Source organism: Phocoena phocoena, chromosome 10 (assembly GCF_963924675.1).
Source record: "Phocoena phocoena chromosome 10, mPhoPho1.1, whole genome shotgun sequence".
Classification (NCBI taxonomy): Eukaryota; Metazoa; Chordata; class Mammalia; order Artiodactyla; family Phocoenidae; genus Phocoena; species Phocoena phocoena.
In genome coordinates this window covers 65624722-65646572 of record NC_089228.1, presented here as the reverse complement: position 1 = coordinate 65646572, position 21851 = coordinate 65624722, and the positions used below count along the sequence as shown (strand labels likewise).

The 21851-nt window shown below is 39.0% G+C and overlaps 1 protein-coding gene across 1 annotated transcript in view; it reads left to right on the top strand.

The window, feature by feature from the left end:
* Window positions 1–21851, top strand: part of ILRUN (inflammation and lipid regulator with UBA-like and NBR1-like domains) — a 119145-nt gene that overhangs the window by 29185 nt on the left and 68109 nt on the right. Inside the window, exons 2-3 of the mRNA XM_065886098.1 lie at window positions 9114–9268; window positions 15187–15384. Of these exons, the coding sequence (XP_065742170.1) occupies window positions 9114–9268; window positions 15187–15384 (353 nt within the window). The remainder of the gene's footprint in view (window positions 1–9113; window positions 9269–15186; window positions 15385–21851) is intronic.

Here is a 21851-nt window from a genome sequence, read left to right as displayed (position 1 = left end):
CTAGAGCATGAATGAGTGAAAACTTAAAGAAAAATATAAAAGAAGTAAATATTATATACTAACTGATTGGCAGATAGGGAAAACGTTTTTGTACTGATAATTTAGTTTGATTCTGAGCATAAATGTTGTTGGTTCTTTCAGTCCTGGAAACTGTGTTTGGGAATAGGAAATATATTTTTTAGGGTGATCAGAGCATAAGCATACCATACTTGAGTTATGGTGAGGTACAGTGCATGTCTCAATTTGTTCACCCACTCAGTTTCCCATGTCTGAGCTTTGCCGTTTATTGCGCTTGACATGGAAGTGTCCCCAAAGGCTAGCAAGGATCACCCATAGGGCAGAATCCTACTCATACCCAAGAGTCTGTCCAACTTCTTTTTCTCTTAAAAATGTTTCATCTTCTTTAACACATGGTGCTGGTACAACTGGATAACCACGGGCAAAAGAATGAAGTCAGACCCCCTACCTCACTCTTTATACAAAAATTAACTGAAAATTAGTGACCTAAATAAAAGTAAAACAATAAAACTATTAGAAGAAACATAGGGATAAATCTTCATGATCTTGGATTGGGCTACTGATTCTTAGATTTGATGTCAGAGTCAAAGCAACAATGAAAAAAACTAGATAAATTGGACTGCAACAAAATTAAAAACTTGTTATGCATCAAAAGACATTATCAAGGAAGTGAAAAGACAGTCAACATAATGGGAGAAAATATTTGTAAATCATATATCTGATAAGGGTCTAGTATCCAGAATATATAAAGAATCCTTACAGCTGCACAATAGGAAGACAAGCAACTCAGTCACAAAAATGAGCAAAGGATTTGAATAGACGTATCTCCGAAGAGGATATACAGATAGCCAAGTACCTGAAGAGTTGTTTAAGATCATTGGTCATTAAGGAAATGGAAATCAAAACCACAGTCAGATATCACTTCACACCCACTAGGATGGCTATAATAATAAAAAAAAAAAAGAGGGCTTCCCTGGTGGCGCAGTGGTTGAGAGTCCGCCTGCCGATGCAGGGGACATGGGTTCGTGGCCCGGTCCGGGAAGATCCCACATGCCGCGGAGCGGCTGGGCCTGTGAGCCAATGGCCACTGAGCCTGTGCGTCCGGAGCCTGTGCTCCACAACAGGAGAGGCCAGAACAGTGAGAGGCCTGCGTACCGCAAAAAAAGAAAAAAAAAGAAAAGAAGTGTTGGTGAGGATGTCGAGAAATAGGAACACTTGACTTGTACATTGTTGGTAGAACTGTAACATGGTTCAGCTGATGTGGAAAACAGTTTGTGGTTTTTCAAAAAGTTAGACATGGAATTACATGTGACCCAGACGTTCTACTCCTAGGTATATATCTAAAGAAATGAACACATATGCCCACACAGACACTTGTATATGAATGTTTATAGCAGTATTACTCAATAGTCAAAAGGTAGAAACAATCCAAATGCCCATCAGCAGATGAATGGATAGTCAAAATGTGGTATGTACATATAATGGAATATTATTTAGCCATATAAAGGAATGAAATACTGATCAGCATGCTACCATTTGGGATAAATCTCAAAAATATTCTGCTAAGTGGAGGAAACCAGACACAGAGGTTGCATATGGTGTCATTCCTTTTATATAAATTATCCAAAATAGAGAAATTCATAGAGACAGAAAACAGATATGTAGTTGCCTGGGGATGGGGGGGAGGGAATAATGAAGACTGATTACTTAATGGATATGTGGTGTTCATAATGGGTATGAGATGATTTAAAAGTTTTGAAAGTAGAGGTGGTTGCACAACATTGTGAATGCGGTAAACACCATTGAATTGTATACTTTCAAGTATGTAGTTAATTGTATGTTATGTGGCTTTCACCTCAGTTTTTTTAAAAGAGGGGAAATAGTTTGATCTTGACACAGTCAAAGGCACTCAGAAATTAAAGTCTATGATGCCAGTGTCAAATTGGTGTAGGCTCAAAATCTGCCCCTTCCCCTGCCCACTTTTTAAACAATGAGCCAATTGTATTTTCTCAGATGACAGCGATACCCAATGTAAGATGGCTCTGGGGTTGCCTAATTTAGTGGTTCAACTATATCATCAAGGACACAGCAATTTTATTTCCCTTTCTGATCTGTCATTGTCAGCATGTCAGCCTCATCCTCGTTAGGTCTCCTGAGGATCCCGGTAGGTTCCTTAATGTTCCCTAGATGGCTGAAGTAATTCTTTGCACCTAATTTTTTTTTGTATCTTCCAGTGGTGGGAAATAAGATACCTTTTCTTTCTTCTGTTTTTGTTTTCATTTACCTTTTTTATAAACTATTCAAACCTACAGAAAATTTTTAAAAAATCAGAGTATATACCCTTATACTTGCCACCTAATTCAACAACAGTGGTTAACATTTTTGCCATAATTTGTTTTCTCTATGTAAAAATTTTTTGAATCATTTGAAAGTTGTAGACATCACGACCCTTCATCCTTAAATGTTTCAGCATGCTTCTAAAAAAAAGGACATTCCTTTACATAACTACATAGTAAGACACTAAGATAATTTACAAAAATTCTTTAGTACTAAAAAGATATCCAGTACATATTGTAAGTTTGCTCAGTTCTTCCCAAATGTATCATTTTTAACCTTTTTTTTAAAATAGAATCAGAATCCCTTCAAGGACCTCAAAGATCATATATTGCATTTGGTTGTTATGTCTCTTTGAATTTTTTTGTGTTTGGGGGTTGTCAACAAGGCTTGAGGGATCTTAGTTCCCTGACCAGGGACTGAACCCAGGCCACGGCAGTGAAAGCACCTAACCCCTGGACCCTCTCTTTAAATCTAGAACAGTGCCACCACCTTGGGTTTTCATGGCAGAATGCTAGTGTTTTACTTTCTCTTTGGAAAAGGTATAACTGCTGATGTTAGAGGGACCAGTTCTAAAAAGTATTAAAATTAATGGATCAGTAAATAGCCAGGAAAAGAAGAGGAAGAAACAGTCTTAGGCTTGCTAGGGCCCTGAGAAGTGGGTAAATACTGGTGTGAACTTTGTTGCTCCTCTTAATGAAATCTTCCACAAGTTCTTTCTTTCTTCTTACTGTCTTCATGTATTAAATAATATCATCTATTAGTTAATTTTTAGGTTGAAAGTATTTTAAGTCTTCTTTAGCCCAACTTCTGTTCCCTACCTGCATTCATCTTTGTTTTAATGAAATTCTCAGTTTCTTCTCAGTCCTTAAAATTCACAAGTACACGTTTTCTGGCCTCTTTTTTTGGTCTTCCATGTTACATGCTTGCTGAGTTGATGTTGGAAAGCCCGGGTAGATGTTGGAAAGCCCAGGTAAGAACTGACATCTGTTTTGCTGATCCTTTTTCTAATCAGCTTTTTTCAGTCATTCAAAGATAGTGAGGTCTTTCTGATCCCTGATGAGCTTGTGCCTTAGGAGCAGTATCATTGGTGCTCCACAGGTGAGGGAAACTTCTTGAAGTTCAGGATAGGTACTGCTTGAAGCCTGAGGAAGCTACTGTTCATGTTTAACTAGATTGATTCAGTATTCTGACTTCCCATTTTAATTTATGTCCAAATTAGATGGATAGTTTTTTTTCTTATAAACAATTTGGACCCTTTTGAGTTTCTTACTTGTTCAGAGAGTGGAAAGAGAAGGTGTCTAATTTTATTTTGCTGAGAGTCTGAGCTAATACTTAGACTTCCGGCATTCCCTCTTTAATTCTGATTTCCTAGTTTTCTTAACTGTTTTCTTCTACCCCCGTATTTTTGGGATTATGTTCCTGACTGTATATTCAGTATATAGATGATTTTTCTTTATAAGACTGTCAATTTGACTTACGTTTGTATAAATAGTACAAAAATAAATGTTTTGTGTTTGTGAATATATGCAAGATTAGGCATTTGACCACTTTCAGGAATTCAGTTTAATGAGAAGTTACAATTAATTCATTTATAGAATTCATGATGGTACTTAATATGTTCTTAAGAAAATCAGATGTTCAGAGCATTAGTAGAAAACTGGAAAATTCTGGGTAAGGTAAAAGTTTTATGCCTTTGAATAGATGTGGTTCTGATTTGTACTAATAATTGACTGTCTAGCCTGGGGCAAGTTATTTACCTGTCAGTGCATCTGTGGCCTCATCTATAAAATGAAGGTTGGACAATATTGCTTCTTAGTTATAAAACTGCATTTCATCAGGAAACACATATCAGCATCACCAGATTCTTCTACTCCAAATCAGGTTAACCTGATTATCAGTGCAGTTGAAACTGTATTGTGCACCAAGCCCATTTTTTTTTTTTTTACCCCAAGATGGAAAAGCTGCCTTGGGCTGATAAGCCTCAGTGTGAGAGATAGTTGTAGTTACCCTTCTTTGAGTGTCCCTGGTTTGCTGCAGTCTGCTAGGCTTTGTAACGGAGAGGGCCCTTGTCTGTTTTGCTGTCTGTTCTGTCCCTAGACCCAGGCCGAGTGCCTAGAACATGGATAAATGCTCATTAATTAAATATTTGTTGAATGAATGACTGCCAACCTAGGGCATTGGCATTTACACACATTGCCTCATGCAGTCTTCACAGCCAACTTTATAACACCCAACTTTGTAATAAAAAATATAAGCAACCTTACAATAAAAAAACTCAGTTTTGCACGTGAGCAAACTGACACAGATGCTTAACCACTTGTTCAAAGCCCCACAGCCAGGGGTTAGGAGCTGCCTCCAAACAAAGCCATTTAAAATTTTACCATTTTATAATCAAATGGGACCTAATCAAAAACTTAAAAGCTTTTGCACAGTAAGAAAACCATAAGCAAAATGAAAAGACAACCTATGGACTGGGAGAAAATATTTGCAAACAATGCAACTGACAAGGGCTTAATTTCCAAAATATACTAACAGCTCATACAACTCAATGACAAAGAAACAAACAACCCAATGGAAAAATGGGCAGATGACCTAAATAGACATTTCTTCAAAGAAGACATACAGATGGCCAATAGGCACATGAAAAGATGCTCAATATCGCTAATTATTAGAGAAACGAAAATCAAAACTGCAATGAGTTATCACCTCACACTGGTCAGAATGGCCATCATTAAAAAGTCTACAAATAACAAATGCTGGATAGGGTGTGGAGAAAAGGGAACCCTCCTACACTGTTGGTGTGAATGTAAATTGGTGCAGCCACAATGGAAAACAGTTTGGAGGTTCCTTTAAAAACTAAAAATAGAGTTGCCATATGATCCAGCAATTCCACTTCTGTGCATATATCAGGAGAAAACTAATTTGAAAAGGTACATGCACCCCCATGTTCCTAGCAGCACTATTTACAATAGCCAAGACGTGGAAGCAACCTAAATGTCCATTGACAGATGAATGGATAATGAAGATGTGGTAAATATATACAATGGAATACTACTCAGCCATAAAAAAGAGTGAAATAATGCCATTTGCAGCAACATGCATGGACCTAGAGATTATCATACTAAGTGAATGAAGTAAGTCAGGAAGGCAAATACCATGTGGTATCACCGACATGTGGAATCTAACATATGATCCAAATGAATTTATTTACAAAACAGAAACAGACTCACAGACGTAGAAAACAAACTTATGGTTACCAAAGGGGAAAGGGGGTGGGGGAGGGATAAATTAGGAGTTTGGGATTAGCAGATACAAACCACCTGATAAACAGCACAGGGAACTATATTCAGTATCCCGTAATAAACCATAATGGAAAAGAATATGATAAATAATATATATATCTGAATCACTTTGCTGTACATCAGAAACTAACATAACATTGTAAGTCAACTATACGTCAGTAAAAAAATAAAGTAAAATTTTACCATTTTAACCATTTTTCAGTGCACAGTTCTGTGGCATAAAGTATATTCACAATGTTATGTAACCATCACTATCATCCATCTTTGCCTGTGCCCTTTTTCCCCCTATTAACACTGCCTCCCTTTGTTCTTTAGGGCACTTTTAACTTTTTAAAATCAGAGTAAAAACTTCTCTTGAGCAAAAACACTGAAGGAACCTGGAAGTTTAAACTTTCAGGCTGGGCTGCATACTGAGTCAGTGTCCTCCCTTTCCCATCTCCTCAGCCAGCTCTGTTTCATGTAGAGTTTTTTATTGGCTAATAATAGTTGGGTATGTTGTTTTGAACAGGAATACATGCTATCAAGTCTGCTGTTCTCACACTGAATAGGAGCTGTTTAGTCTTTTCCTGCGGTTCCTTGGCCCTGTGAGGCAGTGATCTAAATGGTCCAAGTGCTGAGGAGCTGTGTACCTGCCTGATGGGTTAGAGCACCACCGGGCTAATGTCTTCTCTCCGCCTTGTACTTGGGAAATGATTGTGCTTTGTCATCCTTCACTTCTTCGTCCTGATAGGAGTCCAGTTCACTACTTTCAGTTTCACTTTGGGCTTTAAAAGTATTCCTTAATCTTTGGTTGAATTTTCTGTATAATGCAGGTACAAGTAAGCAGTTTTGTTGGCTTGGCTGTGGGATGAGTTGGAATATGTGAAAGGAGATTTGGGAGGGGGATGGATCTGCCTAAGTAGGGTAGCTGGACTTTTCCACTTGCTAGTGTTTCTCCTGTGCTGGTCTCGAAGTCCTGTTTGATATCAGGCAGAGCCAAGTGGCGAAATATGACACAGGCTGAGGATGAGCATTGGCAATTGTCCTGAGTGCACAAATAGTCTCTTCCCTCCCAAGCATATTTTACAGCCAAGTGAACAGAAGACAATTCAGGCTGTTTGCCTGAGACCTTCGGCAGAAAAATTATCTTTATAAAAAAGTGGCCACTTGGTTTTTATAAAAAGTTTCAGAAGAACAAAATGCAACCTAGGCTTATTTCTCTCTCCCTTGTTTTATCTCTGATCCCTAAGTGTAAGGCTGATTCCAGATGTACTCCTAAGTCTGTTGGCGGGTGGTAGGGTCTGGGCATCCCCAAGTTCGACCAGTCACATATTCTTCACTTGAGATCAGTGTCAGCTAGATAAGGAAGTTGCCGGAAAAACTGAAGTCTAAGCCTTCCTATTGAATGGTCAAGTAAACAGGCACAGTTTGGACCCTGGCCCAGTTCTGCTCCATGTAAATTTTATCTAGCACACACATGACGGGCCAGCAGTTGGTGGTGGTGTAATTCCAGTCATGACTCACTAATAACTGCAGGTCGCCATTGCATGAGGCTTGACCTGAGGTAGCTGCTCTAAATATAGCCTTCCTTTCTGGCAGCTGCAAACACCTGGAAGAGCAGGCAGGCCCCCAGCAGAAAAGTATTTGCTGTTAATAGCATGTCTGTTGAACAGTTGTGTACTGTCAGAGCTTATTTCATGCTATGTTTATACATAATTAAAAACAACCCACTGTATCCATTGGCTTATGGTTGGGTTATGTTTAGAAAAATGCTATTTGTGTTGTTATTCTGTGGGGACTGGGGATGATGTCACTAGTTTGAGGAAGACCATAAGAGAAATGGTTAATGAAATTACTGACAATTTCTTTGATCTTTAATGAACACAGCTAACTTAAACCCCTTAGCGGCCTTTGGTCTCTGGCACTGAAGAGCCAAGCTGTCAGTCGTGTGATTCTGTTCAGTTAGGGACTCTGGTTTGTGTGCTTGGTAGTCCTTCTGACCTAAGGGGGTTTATAAGTAATTGAAAAGAACACTAGGGACTTCCCTGGTGGTCCAGTGGTAAAGAATTCACCTTACAATGCAGGGGACATGGCTTTGATCCCTGATCAGGGAGCTAAGATCCGACATGCCGCGGGGCAACTAAGCCCGTGCGCCAAAACTACGGCACTTGCACACCTCAACTAGAGCCCGTGTGCTCTGGAACCCGCGCGCCACAACTACAGAGCCCATGTGCCCTGGAGCCTGCGTGCCACAACTAGAGAAGAGAAAACCCACATGCCACAACTAGAGAGAAGCCAGCACACCACAACGAAGAACCCACGCGCCACAACGAAAGATACCGCATGCCTCAACGAAGATCCTGTGTACTGCAACTAAGACCTGATACAGCCAAAAATAAATTAAATAAATAAATCTTAAAAAACAAAATAAAGAACACCACTATTTACAAAATGGTGTTAAGACCTCACCAAGATCTTATTTTTTACCTGTCAGATCGACAAAAATCCAAAATGTTGGAGAAACACTGTTGATGAGCAAGTGGGGCAATAGGCACTCTCATACATTCTTGGTGGGAGCATTCATTAAGTATGTAACTTTTTTATTGAGGGAAGTTTAGATATATCGATTGAAGCCACAAATATATGCCCTTTGACCCAGTGGTATCACTTGTAGGACTTTATCCTACAGATGCACTTGTATGTTAAACTATGTGTGCTTAACCTTATATATGGAAGAATTAAAGATTGGAAGCAAACTCAAAAGTGGATTGGTTACCTAAATAATGATATATCTATACAGTGGATACAGCTATAGAAAACAATGAGGATATTCATTGTGTACTGACTTAGAAATGTCTTCATGATACAGTGTTAAGGGAATAAAGGAAAGGGCAGTGTGTAATATGCTACCAATTGTGTAAGAAGGGGGGAATGTATATCATTTGCTTGTATGTGCGTAAGGAAGTTCTGGAAGGGTATTTAAGAAAGTAATATGAACGAATGATTACCTGTGTGTGTGTAGGAAGGAAGAGATAAGATGGGTATTTTTCATTGTATGAAACTTTGAATCATGTGCATGTATTGCTTTTTCAAAAAAATAATTAGATTTTTTTTTTTAATGGAGCTTCTTTGGATTTTAGTCACAGCTACAGAGGAGCTCTCTTTTAATTGACTCCCTTACCAATACTTGCTGTCCTTATGGGTAAGAGGGGGATTTCCTCACATTGTTGCTGATGGTGCTAATAATGTTTATTACTTTCTATGTGGGTACCTTGGGAAGAAAGTGATGCACAAGTTTTTCGTCCTGCTGTTTTTCCTGTTGTTCCTTAGCCAGAATCAATGACTCTGAAGATTAACATACCAGGAGCCGTCTATATACCTTCTATATATGGGTTCTATAGGTTCCTTTTGTTTGACAATTAGGATAATATGCTCTGGAGAGGACTGAAGTCTTTTGCCTTTTCTCTTTATTTGTAGGAACCTACAAGCAGCAATTGGCGCCTATTATGACTTTGAGAGCCCAAACATCAGTGTGCCCTCTATGTCCTTTGTTGAAGATGTCACCATAGGAGAAGGGGAGTCGATACCTCCTGATACTCAATTTATAAAAACATGGCGAATCCAAAATTCTGGTAAATGTATAACGAGCAATCTTCCTTGCCCAGTTTTCTTTTTCTTAGTAGTTAAAAGAAATAAGGAAGTGTTTTAGCTTAAATTATGTGATTGTGTAACTCTGAGCTTTTCCTTATACATGATGTAGAATTTTCTGTTACTGGTATGATGACCCAAACACCAATAAAATACTCCCTAGATTAGGAAGAATTTAGGTCTTGATGACATTTAAACACAATTCAATATTCTTTTGATACCAGGAACTAGGCCTGTGTGTGGTGGTGGTATTGTCTCCACCTGTACAGTTCTACTCCATCATTTTATTTCTGCTCTAATTAATCTTCCAGTTATTTCCAGCAAGCTAGAGGAGGTACATCCTTGAATGGAACAAGGTAGTTAGAGTTGTGAGCATCTGCTCTTTTGAAAGCTTATTTCTTTGCAACCACAAGGATGATTGTATCTGAAATTTTCATTGAGCTATCTATTTGAGATGTTAACATCACTTTGAAAAATTGGGTAAGAAGTGTAGGGATTTGCTCAGAATAGAAAAGATGGAAAGATTGAGAAATTGCTTTTTTTAAAAAACATTGTTTTGACGTACTGCTGACTTAAGAAAAATTTAACATAAGTTAACCGTAGTTCTTTGAAAATAGTATCTGAATATGTATTAGTAAATGTTTATTATCACCTTTTACTTGTTAATTCTTTTCTAATGACTTTTTTTTTTTTTTTTAAAAATAGTTATTTATTTATTTACGTATTTGGATGCACTGGGTCTTACTTGCGGCACTCAGGATCTTTTTAGTTGTGGCATGTGGGGTCTAGTTCCCCGACCAGGGATTGAACACGGCCCCCCTGCCTTGGGAGCCTGAAGTCTCAACCACTGGCCCACCAGGGAAGTCCCCTCTAATGACTTTTTAAATTTGAGTGAGTTTAGTATTTCTTGTCTCATCCAGTAACAGTTTATGCTGACTAGGTGAGGATGCTTTAACTTCCTTATTAATGAGGATTTACAAAAGAAATTCTAAGAGATGGAAAACTAGACAAAAGGAATATTTAGCTAAAAGTTTGTTGGTGTCGGGGAACCATGTCTAGTAAGGTAATCTGATGTGGAATGATATAAAACTCTGGGGACTCAAACCTATAAAAGTGACCTTTTATTGGACCCTGTTTACTTTTCAGTTCTTTATACTTCAGTTCTTTTATGATGGGGAGAGACTGGCCAAGCTAGCCTTTTATATAATAATTAATGTACCAAATTATTATTCTTAGTTTTTCTGGCTAATTTGGAAGTAACTTTACCTTGGATGGTGTGTCACTGAGCAAAAGCACATAATCTGGATTGACCCAGTATTGTAGATGACTGGGGACATCAGTGGCTTTGTAAATTTTCATTAGCTTCTTTTCTCTTTTGGTTATAACACTGTTTGGTGCATTGTTAGTTTGAGAGGCACATGGCAATACAGGAAAACAGCCATTTTTCTTGAAATTCTTGTTCCAAGTTTGATTATCTTTACATTGTCTAATTTCTTTCTCACCTTGCTTAGTGTTGTCTGCTTTTAAAAATATTAAAACAATCTCTTTAGGTCAGCTTTTATTCATTATATTTCTTATCTGAATTACTAAAATCTGTGTTACTGGTCAAAAATGCTTTTGAAACCTAGCCATGAATTTTTAAAATGAGTAACATTTGTTTAGAAAGTATAGCTTATTAAAAGTTTTGTTTATTTAAAAGAATTAATCCAAGACCTTGTTTACTTAATGGTGAAAACACTGGAAATGGTCTGGCTTTCCATGGGTTCTTTATAGTGTTTTTAAATATTGAAAGTTGTTAGAGTACTGTTGAAATGTTTTAAATACCATCTTGCTGCAAAATAACCATTTTATATTTCAGAAAGCCTCTTGAAATATCTACTCACTCACTAGACAGTTCCTTGGGTTAATGGGAGATTGTAAGGGTTTGATATAAAATGGCGAGAATGTCAAATCAGAACCCCAAAGAGCTTGCCTTTCACCTTGACTTGGAGAAAATTTGTTTTAGTGTCCTGCTTTTGCATAGTAACTCCAGTTTAAAACAGTCTCTGGGTCTGCAGCCTGTCTTCCTGTAAAAGGACATTTTTGTTCCTGTACACCTCTTAAAAACTGGGCAACAGTTGCTAGAGATTTTACCTTTCGAGGTACTTGGAACAGGTAGGTTTTTTATTCTTCTGGAAATCGTTCCATCTGTTGTAAAATAGTTTTGTGTCTGTAAACTAAATGCTTTCCATTTGATTAAGAAGAAACTGGCCTCACATAATTAAGTGACAGGTATGTTATTAGAGAGAGAGATAAGGAAAGCATGCACAGGCACTGGTTCTTTGGTGTCATTCTAATCTGGGCTGGGTTTTTTCTGGAAATAGAGTGGTAACACAAAGAAGTAGGGTAGGCCGGGACTTCCCTGGCAGTCCAGTGGTTAAGGCTCTGCTCCCAATGCAGGGGGCATGGGTTCAATCCCTGGTTGGGGAACTAAGATCCTGCATGCCGCATGGCGTGGCCAAAAAAAAAAGAACTAGGGTAGGGCTTAGCTGTTTCTCCTCAGGCTCTCTTACTCTCATTCATAACCTTCCCTAAGAGATAAGTGCTCGCTGAAAGAGTTTCATAAATAATTTTTCACGGTGCTTCTCTACTGTCATGTTTCAGGCATATCAGGAATTCAAATTTACAACAGATGAGATTGATAGGAACTGCATATAGCTGTCCCAGCACCTTCCCCAAAGTAGATAAATGTCACACACTGTTTAAAATTAAACACCTAATATTGTTTAAGTCCTTACATTCAGATCATAGAAAAACGGAAGTGAGACATTTAATGACATAGATGCAGAATCCCAGGATCCAAACTTTTGGTACTGTGTAAGTTTTAGAAGTTTGGGAAACATGACCAGGAAACTTTACAGTTGGAGTTTAAAATGAAAATTTGAAACTGTCCCTCTGAAGATGAAAGGAGACAATTCTCTTTACCAACACTTACAGCTTTTCAGTTGTTATAGCCATGCTCTGCTGTCCAGCTGTGGTGAGTGTTAAACTACGCATATTATAACTGGTGTTTCTCTGACTTTAATGAAGTAGTTATGATTGTTATATGAGAGAGTGACATGAGAGTCATCTTTATTTTCTAAACTACATAGAAGTGAATATGAAACAACAGTTGAGGGAAAAAAAGAAGCTTGAGAAAGAACAACTATTCCCTCCATTTTTCTTTTGACTCCTTAAAATAAGTTTCTTATGTTCCAGTCACTTTATCAGGTACAGGAAGAAAATGGCAACAAGATCAGTGAAGGTCCCTGTTTGCATGTAGCTTAATTTGAAATGCAATCTCTAAAGCTACAGGGGTTAAAAAGAGGGAGGGGGTCTTCACTGAGGTTTGTCTTCGGTCTTGCTCTTTGGATGTTCCTTGTTGTCTCCAAACTATTTCTATAATCACTTATACCTAGTAAGTCTCAGACTTTCTGGAACTGATGGACTTTTATTTCATTTTTGCCATGCTCTATATCATCTCAGAATTGCCACATGACAGGTTTCTTGTCTTGTTTTGTTTTGACTTTTTATGTTTTTTAATAAAATTATATTCCATGATAACTGGAGAATCACAGCCTTAGTCATATGTGTGCTTGCGATACTTAACTTGGAAAGTCATAAAACACAGATTAGTCTTTCTTTTGTTCTTATATATATCTACCCCCCCCCCCCCCCCATTAAGCTAGTTGTAACAGACTTAATTTGAAGTGCTATTGTGTTATGCTTCTCAAATCCAGATTTTTCCAGTATGCTTAGCCTGGTAGGCCAAGTAGCTCATCAGTATTTCCCTTCCTTCTGTATCAAGAGCCAGTATCAGTGACCTTTTCAGAACTACCTGACCTGACAGTTGGGGGCTGTAAGAACTATATGTCATAATAAACTGTTGGTAACTCTCAGAAGGCAGATGATTGGTTCTTCATTTTATAGCAGATTAACACTTCATAGTTGATGGTGTATAACTCTTCCAGTTTTTTCAAGAGGCTCTCGAAGAACCACATCAGTAGGGTCTGATGTACTAAAAAGATCAGGACCGTAGCCTCATAATTGTTAATCATTTAACATTTTACCAACTAACTCAGTATCCTGGGAATACAGCAGTACTCCCTCTTTTGCACAGATGAGAGATCCAACTGTCTCAGCTGCTTGTGCTTGTCTGCCTAGGACAGCCAAGTATTTTCCACACCCAGACAGTCTTGGTTTCCCTTGTTTTCTTTAAAGTTGGAAAACAGACACATTCTTGGATTTTCATATAAACATTGTCTTGTTATAGATGTGTGTGTGTGTGTGTGTGTGTGCGCATGTGTATGTGTGTCTTTTAAAGAATAATTGTGAATTCAGCCCTATAATAGTAGTTTAATTTTCCTCTTGGATCTTGGTCTTTAAAGAGACTGACATTTTCCAAGGTACTTCACATCAACTGCTACTATTCTTGACTAAGACAAATATGCTTTTGCCGGGCCGTAGGCCCCAGAAATGAAAAAAAAGAATTTTCATGTATTGCCAGTGTATCATCCACAACCTTTTCCACAGCAGCAGTTGCCCTTTATAGTGTTAACTTTAAGAGGGCACTTTGCTGGCAGGATTTTTTTTAAAGAGGGTCTGACAGACATAGTGACCACTCCTCCATCTGCTACCCCTAAAAAAAAAAAAAATCCAAGAGCCACAGCAGGTGCCGTTCATTATGGGGCTGAGATCTCAGCAGTAGAGCGTTGGTTGCTTTTCTCTCCAGTTCTCTTTTTCAGTAGTAAACCAAGTATATCAAAACCGGCCTGGCACTTCACAAACAAGGTACAGAGGAATCCTAGAGTGTTGTTAGGAGATGAGTTTCAAGCATGCTGAAAGTCCTTCCATGTCCAGCTTTTCATGGTGATTTGCTTTTATAATGAATGTATGTATCTCAACAAAAAAATAGAGAGAGCTTTCTGTATATAGTAAAAAGGAGTCTGTTGGAGGGACTTCACAGGAAAGATCGCATCTAGTCACTGTGTGGCCACCTATGACTAGTCAGAAGTCAATATATTGATTTCTCATTTGAGTTAGTTTACGTGAAAATATGTGTACAGGAGTGGGAACCAAATAAGACTGTTCCCACTTCCAAAGGAGGGAAAGACATTCCTGCCAAAGCCATTTCTCTGTCTTGCCATTCCTATTCTTTCTACAAGCACCTCTTGCTGGTATCATCACCCCTGAGACAACGGGTCATTGTACTGTTAATCAGGGCCCACTATTCATATTTTCCCCACTACTGTTTGAACCTGAAAATGAAACTTTCATTTGACTCCTTTGTCTTATTTGCAGTCTTTGACCCTCGATCTTTTCATTGTTAGGAACTCCAGAAGAAAAGTCGTACATCAGGGAAAAAGCAGTTCTAAAATGAAAATAATACAGAAACTATTCCTCTTTCCTCAATGGAAAGTTTCATCCTCTTTCCTCGATGGAAAAACTGGGGACAGTCAGACATATTTTTACTTTGAATGTCAGTTTAAAAGGTCAAGTGCAAATGGGTACGTGTTCTTAGTAGAGAAAGCAGTCTTCCAAAGATGTGGGCCTGAGCTTCATTTCCATGGCTCTTTTCTGACATCATTCTTAGGTTCTACAGATTCAGTGTGATGTGTGGCCTTCCCTGGGTCACCCAAAACACATCTGCTTGAGGAACTGCCTTGCTTTTGCTGTGTGTGCTTTCTGTTAGGGATAGACTGCTGTTCAGAGGTTGCTGACTCTGATTCTTTCTGACCAGTGAGGTGTTACATAGCTCAAAGATATGTGGATAGGTTTACATATGTGTGAGAGACAAAGAGACCTCTTCTACAGTTTTGTAATGAACTGCACTCAGCATAGGACCATTGATTGCCTAACATTTTTTTCTTTTGCTTGAACTCAGGGGCAGAGGCCTGGCCTCCAGGGGTTTGTCTTAAATATGTCGGGGGAGACCAATTTGGACATGTGAACATGGTGATGGTGAGATCGCTAGAGCCCCAAGAGATTGCAGATGTCAGCGTCCAGATGTGCAGCCCCAGCAGAGCAGGAATGTATCAGGGACAGTGGCGGATGTGCACTGCTACAGGACTCTACTATGGAGGTGAGTATGTCCCTGTGCAGCCCAGGGTGAAGGAATTAAGGTAACATCTTACAGCATCCCCGGTTGCTCACAGAGCCTGTCAAATTATGTAGCAGGGTGTGGTCCCTTTTAAAAAAACAGCGACCCCATGCGGGTAAATGACTTGAATTTAATGACTAATTGGTTCAGTCTAGCGGTCTCCTTTTTATACTAGGAATTTAGTTAAAATTTAGTGAAGTGTAATGAGATATATATTGCATTCTAAACAATGATTTAGTAGTGCTGCTATTTTTATTATATAATCTAGTAGGTGCTGTAAGAATACTGAAGGCAGTCCTTGTTCTCACAGTCTCTAGACAGAAGTTATATAAAAAAAGATAATGCACAAAATGTGCATACTTCTCTCCACCTGATGACCTGTCAAGATGCTAGTACCTCTCACTCTTTCTTTTTACTGCCATACTTTTTGGACAGAGTGATTTACACTCATTGTCTCTTTTTCCCATTTACTTTTATTTTTCAAACTAGTCAGTCCTTTACCCACTCCAGTGATGTTTATCAGCAGCTACCCAGTTTCCAAATCCAGTAGCCACTTTCCAGTCTTCATACTAACTGACCCTCTATCATTTGGCACCAAACTAAATGTTTTTTGAAGTGTGTTCCTTCTTAGACTCACATGGTACCTCTCTTGTTTCTTCTCTGAATGTTCTTTGTCTAGTCTCATTTTTGCCATGGGACTACAGACATACCTTGATTTATTGACGTTCACTTTATTGTGCTTTACAGATAATTTTGTTTTTTACAAATTGAAGATTCGTGACAACCTTTCGTTGAGCAAGTCTGCTGGCACCGTTTTTCCAACAGCATTTGCACACTTTGTGTCTCTGTGTCACATTTTGGTAATTCTCACAAAATTTCAAATTTTTTCATTATTATTATATTTGTTATGGTGACCTGTGATCAGCAATCTCTGATGTTTCTATTGTAATTGTTTTGGGATGCCACAAACTGTGCCCACATAAGACTGTGAACTTAATTGGTAAATGTGTGTGTTCTGACCACTCCACCAATTAGCCATTCCTCCATCTCGTTTCCTTTCCTTGGGTCTCCCTATTCCCTGAGATACAATATTGAAATTAGGACAACTAATAACCCTTCAATGGCCTCTAGCTGTTCGAGTGAAAGGAAGAGCCACACATCTCTCCCTTTAAATCAAAAGCTAGAAATGATTAAGCTTAGTGAGGAAGGCATGTCAAAAAACAAGATAGGCCAGAAGCTAGGTCGCTTGTACCAAACAGCTAAGTTGTGAAAGCAGAGGAAAAGTTCTTCAAGGAAATGAAAAGTGCTACTCCAGTGAACACACGAATCATAAGAAAAGTGAAACAGCCTTACCGCTGATATGGAGAAAGTCTGAGTGGTCTGGATAGAAGATCAAATCAGCCACAACATTCCCTCAAGCCAAAGCCTAATCCAGAGCAAGGCCCTGACTCTCTTCAACTCTGTGAAGGCTGAGAGAGGTGAAGAAGCTGCAGAAGAAAAGTTTAAAGCTAGCAGAGGTTGGTTCTTGCAGTTTAAGGAAAGAAGCCCTCTCCATAACATAAAAGTGCAAGGTGAAGGAGCAAGTGCTGATGTAGAAGCTGCAGCAAGTTATCCAGAAGATCCAGCTAAGAAAATTCATGAAGGTGGGCTACACTAAACAAGAGATTTTCAATGTAGACAAGACAGCCTTATATTGGGAGAAGTTGCTATCTAGGACTTTCATAGCTAAGGAGGAGAAGTCAGTGCCTGGCTCCAAAGGACAGGCTTTCTTGTTAGGGGCTAATGCAGCCGGTGGCTTTACGGTGAAGCCAGTGATCATTTACCATTCTGAAAACTCTAGGGCCCTTAAAAATTATGCTCAATCTACGCTGCCTGTGCTCTGTAAATGAAACAACAAAGCCTGGATGACTGTACATCTGTTTGCAACATGCTTCACTGACCATTTCAAGCCCACTGTTGAGACTTACTGCTCAGAAAAAAAGATTCCTTTCAAAATGTTACTACTCATCGACGGTGCTCCTGGTCACCCAAGAGCTCTGCTGGAGATATGCAACGAGATTTTCATGGTTGCCAACACAACATCCGTTCTGTAGCCATAGATCAAAGAGTCATTTCTACTTTCAAGTCTTGTTCTTTAAGAAATACATTTTGTGAGGCTATAGTGAATCCTCTGATGCATCTGGGCAAAGTAAGTCCTTCTGGAAAGGATTCACCATTCTAGATGCCATTAAGAACATTTGTGATTCATGGGAGGAGGTCAAAATATCCACATTAAGAGGAGTTTGGAAGAAGCTGACTGTAACCCTCGTGGATGACTCTGGAGGGGTTCGAGACTTCAGCGGAGGAAGTAACTGCAGATGTGGTGGATGTAGCGAGAGAATTAGAAGCGGAGCCTGAAGATGTGACTGAATGGCTGCAATCTCAGGATAAAACTTTAACCGATGAGGAGTTAACTTTTTATGACGAGCAAAGAAAGTGGCTCCTTGAGATGGTATCTAGTCCTGGTGAAGATGCTGTGAAGATTGTTGAAATAACAACAAAGGACTTAGAATATTACATAAACTTAGTTGATAAAGCAATGGCAGGGTTTGAAAGGACTGACTCCCAATTTGAAAGAATTTCAACTGTGGGCAAAATGCTATCAAACAGCATTGCATGCTACAGAGAAATTGCTCGTAAAAGGAAGAGTCAGTCAATGCAGCAAACTTCATTGTTCTCTTACTTTAAGCTGCCCCAGCCTTCAGCAACTCCCAGGCTGATCAGTCTGTAGCCATCAACATGGAGGCAAGACCTTCCACCAGCAAAAAAGATTACAACTTGCTAAAGGCTCAGATGATGGTTAGCGGTTTTTGCCAATAAAGGAATTTTTAATTAAGATATCTACATTGTTTTCTTAGACATAATGCTCTTGCACACTTAGACTACAGTGTACAGTAAACGTAATGCACTGGGAAAACAAAAAGTTCATGTGACTCGCGTTATGGCAGTATTCACTGTATTGCATTGATATGGAACTGAACCAGCTATGCCTCCAAGGTATGCCTGTCTTAGATTGTGAGCTGGGCCCTGTTTATGCTCTGTGACCTCATCCACCCACCTGGCTTCATCTGTCACCAGTACGGCATACATGGTGGTACTCGAAGTCATATCTGTGGTGCAGACTCTTTGGAGTTTCAAACCTGTATTTAAGTGCTTGTGGACAGAACCTCTGGATATTCTGTAGAGTTTTGTATTTTAGTATCTCCTAGGCAAAACTTATATTCGTGTAATTGTCATCCTACTGAGATGATCAGGCCAGAAGCTTGAGTCATCTTTTGTTCTGTCTTATCATCCTTAATCACAGACCAATTCCTATTTGTTTCTGTATATCCTGTGTCCTAGAGATCCAGAGAAAAATAAATTAAAAAAGAGTTCCTGTCCTCAGGGAGCTCTTAACTGGGGACTCATGGCCAGTGGGACCTTTGGAGTTATTTAAAGGAGTCCCGGAATTAATTTTCTCATATATGTTTTTGCAGCCAGTGGAAACTTGAAGTATTTCTCTGACTGAAAAAATTATAATGTTAGTGTCATCCTTTGTAACATCATTCTTTGCCGAAAACCTTTGTGCCTCCTGTAATGGAGCCAAACTCCTTGGCACAGGGCTTAAAGCTCCTCATGGGGCTTCCCTGTTGGTGCAGTGATTGAGAGTCCGCCTGCCGATGCAGGGGACACGGGTTCGTGCCCCGGTCCGGGAAGATCCCACATGCCACGGAGCGGCTAGGCCCGTGAGCCATGGCTGCTGAGCCTGTGCTCCGCAGCGGGAGAGGCCACAACAGTGAGAGGCCCGCGTCATGATCTGGTCTGGTCTCATTTTCACTTTCATCCTTAGTCACCTCTTTACTCTCCACAGCCAGTCCCCAAAGACACCACATGATTTCACTTCTTCATGCCCTTGCTCATGTTGTTCCTTTTGCCTGAAATACCTTTTTCTTTACAACAAACCCCTGCTCATCCTCAGCACCCTGGTGAACTCACCTTTCCTCCTTCCCTCCTCCCCACTTCTTACTCCTCTACCGGAAGGAAATACCTACTTCCCTTTTCACTTATATTATGCACACGCTTGTTATTTTAGTTAACACATTGTGTTTTAGGTGTTTGTTTACTTATCCTTTTCTCCTACTAGATAGTGAACTATCTGTTGAATACAGAATCAACATCATGTAACAATCATCTATCAGAATGCAGAGAGATTATTTCTCCCCTCTTCTCAGGCCACCTTTCCTGAGAATCTTCTTACTTGCAAATGGTTTCTCCCATTGCTGAGCTCCATTTCATAATCTCTTTCCCTCTCCTTTGCCTCTCTTTGGCACTTCACCTCTTTCTGCCCAGTTAATTTGATGAATGTCTAATATCGATTTTAAAACGTAAGGTGATACATGTCTCATTTATCTTTGTAACTCTTGAAAAAGCTGAGCCAAGTGCAGAGTGGAGAGTGGCTACTCAAATTTTAAAATGCATGTCAGTGTTTTTAAAGGAGGAGGAAGACAACATACATGACTTTAAAAAAAATTTTCTTTGATGCAAAGATACTGTTTCATAGTGTTTTCCCATGCTTGAGAGCTCTAGTCTTATTTTGTGCGTGTGCTTTATTGTTAAATTAAAAATAATTATCACTATATGTGACATTAAAATTTATACTTTTAACATCCCTCTCAAATTCTATAAGTAGGTAGAGTATAAATATACTAGCTCTGAAGGCAGTAAAAACTTCGAAGCCTTTCTTGGTCATATAATCTGTGAGTTGTTTTTCAGGACTTTGAAATCTAATACCTACAAGGGATCTTAATAGTTCATCTGATTCCATGGTTTTCAAGCATTTTTCTTAATCAGTGGAACCTTTTCTTGATAAAAGTATATGTGAATGCCTCCTCCAAAAAACAGAAAAGATAAAACTGAAACTGGCTTTGTTGAAGTGGGAGCCTCCTTGGCCCGTGTTTCCCTGCCTTCTGTCTGAGGTGACCTCCAGGGCTGTGTGGAGTATAGTTTGCAAACCCCATCTACTCTAATAAAGAATTTAATTCCATTTACAAGCTACTGTATTCCATTGAATTCAGTTTAATGTTGATTATAAAACATGTCATGATAGCAGAACTGTTAAATGACTGGCAGAAAGTGAAATATACACAATATACATAAAACTACAGCTGTGAACATGTGAAAAAAATAAGCTGCTATGTTAACCTTGGCATGAATGGCTCTTTCAGTTTTTCTGCTCACTCTTAGCTTGCTAGTGCATTGAGTATAGTGTAGTGGTAGGCGTTTGGAATGTCGGACTACATTGCCTGGGCACAAACTTGGGCAAGTTAGGTAACTTCTCTATGCCTTATCTTTCTGCTTTTTATTTTTTTAAGGTTTTTTTTTGATGTGGACCTTTTTTTTTTTTTTTTAAGTCTTTATTGAATTTGTTACAATATTGCTTCTGTTTTATGTCTTGGTTTTTTGGCCAAGAGGCACGTGGAATCTTAGCTCGCTGATCAGGGATTGAACCTGCATCCCCTGCATTGGAAGGCGACATCTTAACCACTGGACTGCCAGGGAAGTCCCTCATCTTTCTGTTTTAACAACAAAGCTTGTTTTGTTTGTGTGGTTTTGGTTTTGGTTGGGTGGTCTCTTCTTGAGTCTTTAATGGCTTTTTCTAGAAAGAATCCATTCTCCTTATTTTTATAATAATACTTATGTTGTTTGAACTCATTTCTCTTCCTAAAAGGAATTCTTGCCATATTTAATAATTTACAAAGTCTTCTTCCCTCATTTTAGATTGGTTGTACTCTTTCAGTCTCTCAACAGGAGTGTGCTATTGGCATATTGTGTGGACAGTTCTTCTTTATGTGGGGCATATTTATAAGACCCTTGGCCCTCTCACTAAATACCATGTTCATCTTTAGAGCCACCCCTCCTCGCCCACCACACACATTTCTAACTCCCTTGGTTGAGTACCACTAAGTATTTTATTCTTGGCAGAGTTATTTTCAAGCTCAAACATTTTATTTTATCTTCTTTCTACAGACTTTTGCTTCTTAGATAAAAACAACCTGTTATCTAATGCCTACTTTATGTCAGGCATTGTACTGGGCTTTTTCATATAAATTATATGGGAAATATTAGCTGCACTTTATGGGTGGGGAAACTGAAGACCAGAGATAATTAATGACTTGTCTAAGTTTCAGTGGAAGTTATAAATTATAAATTAGCTATAAATTATAGTTATAAATTAACAAAAGTAGTTTTATGATCTTTGCCATTGGAGACTACTATATTGGGTTTACAGGGAAACTTTGGCTCCAGGTTGTTGGTACTTGGCAGAGTTTAGGGAGACTGGGGTATATGGTCTACAAGTCCTCTCCATTTCCGGAGTGAGTGGGAATGAGGGTCAGGCTGAGATTGGCAAGGTGACTCTTAGATGGTTGAGT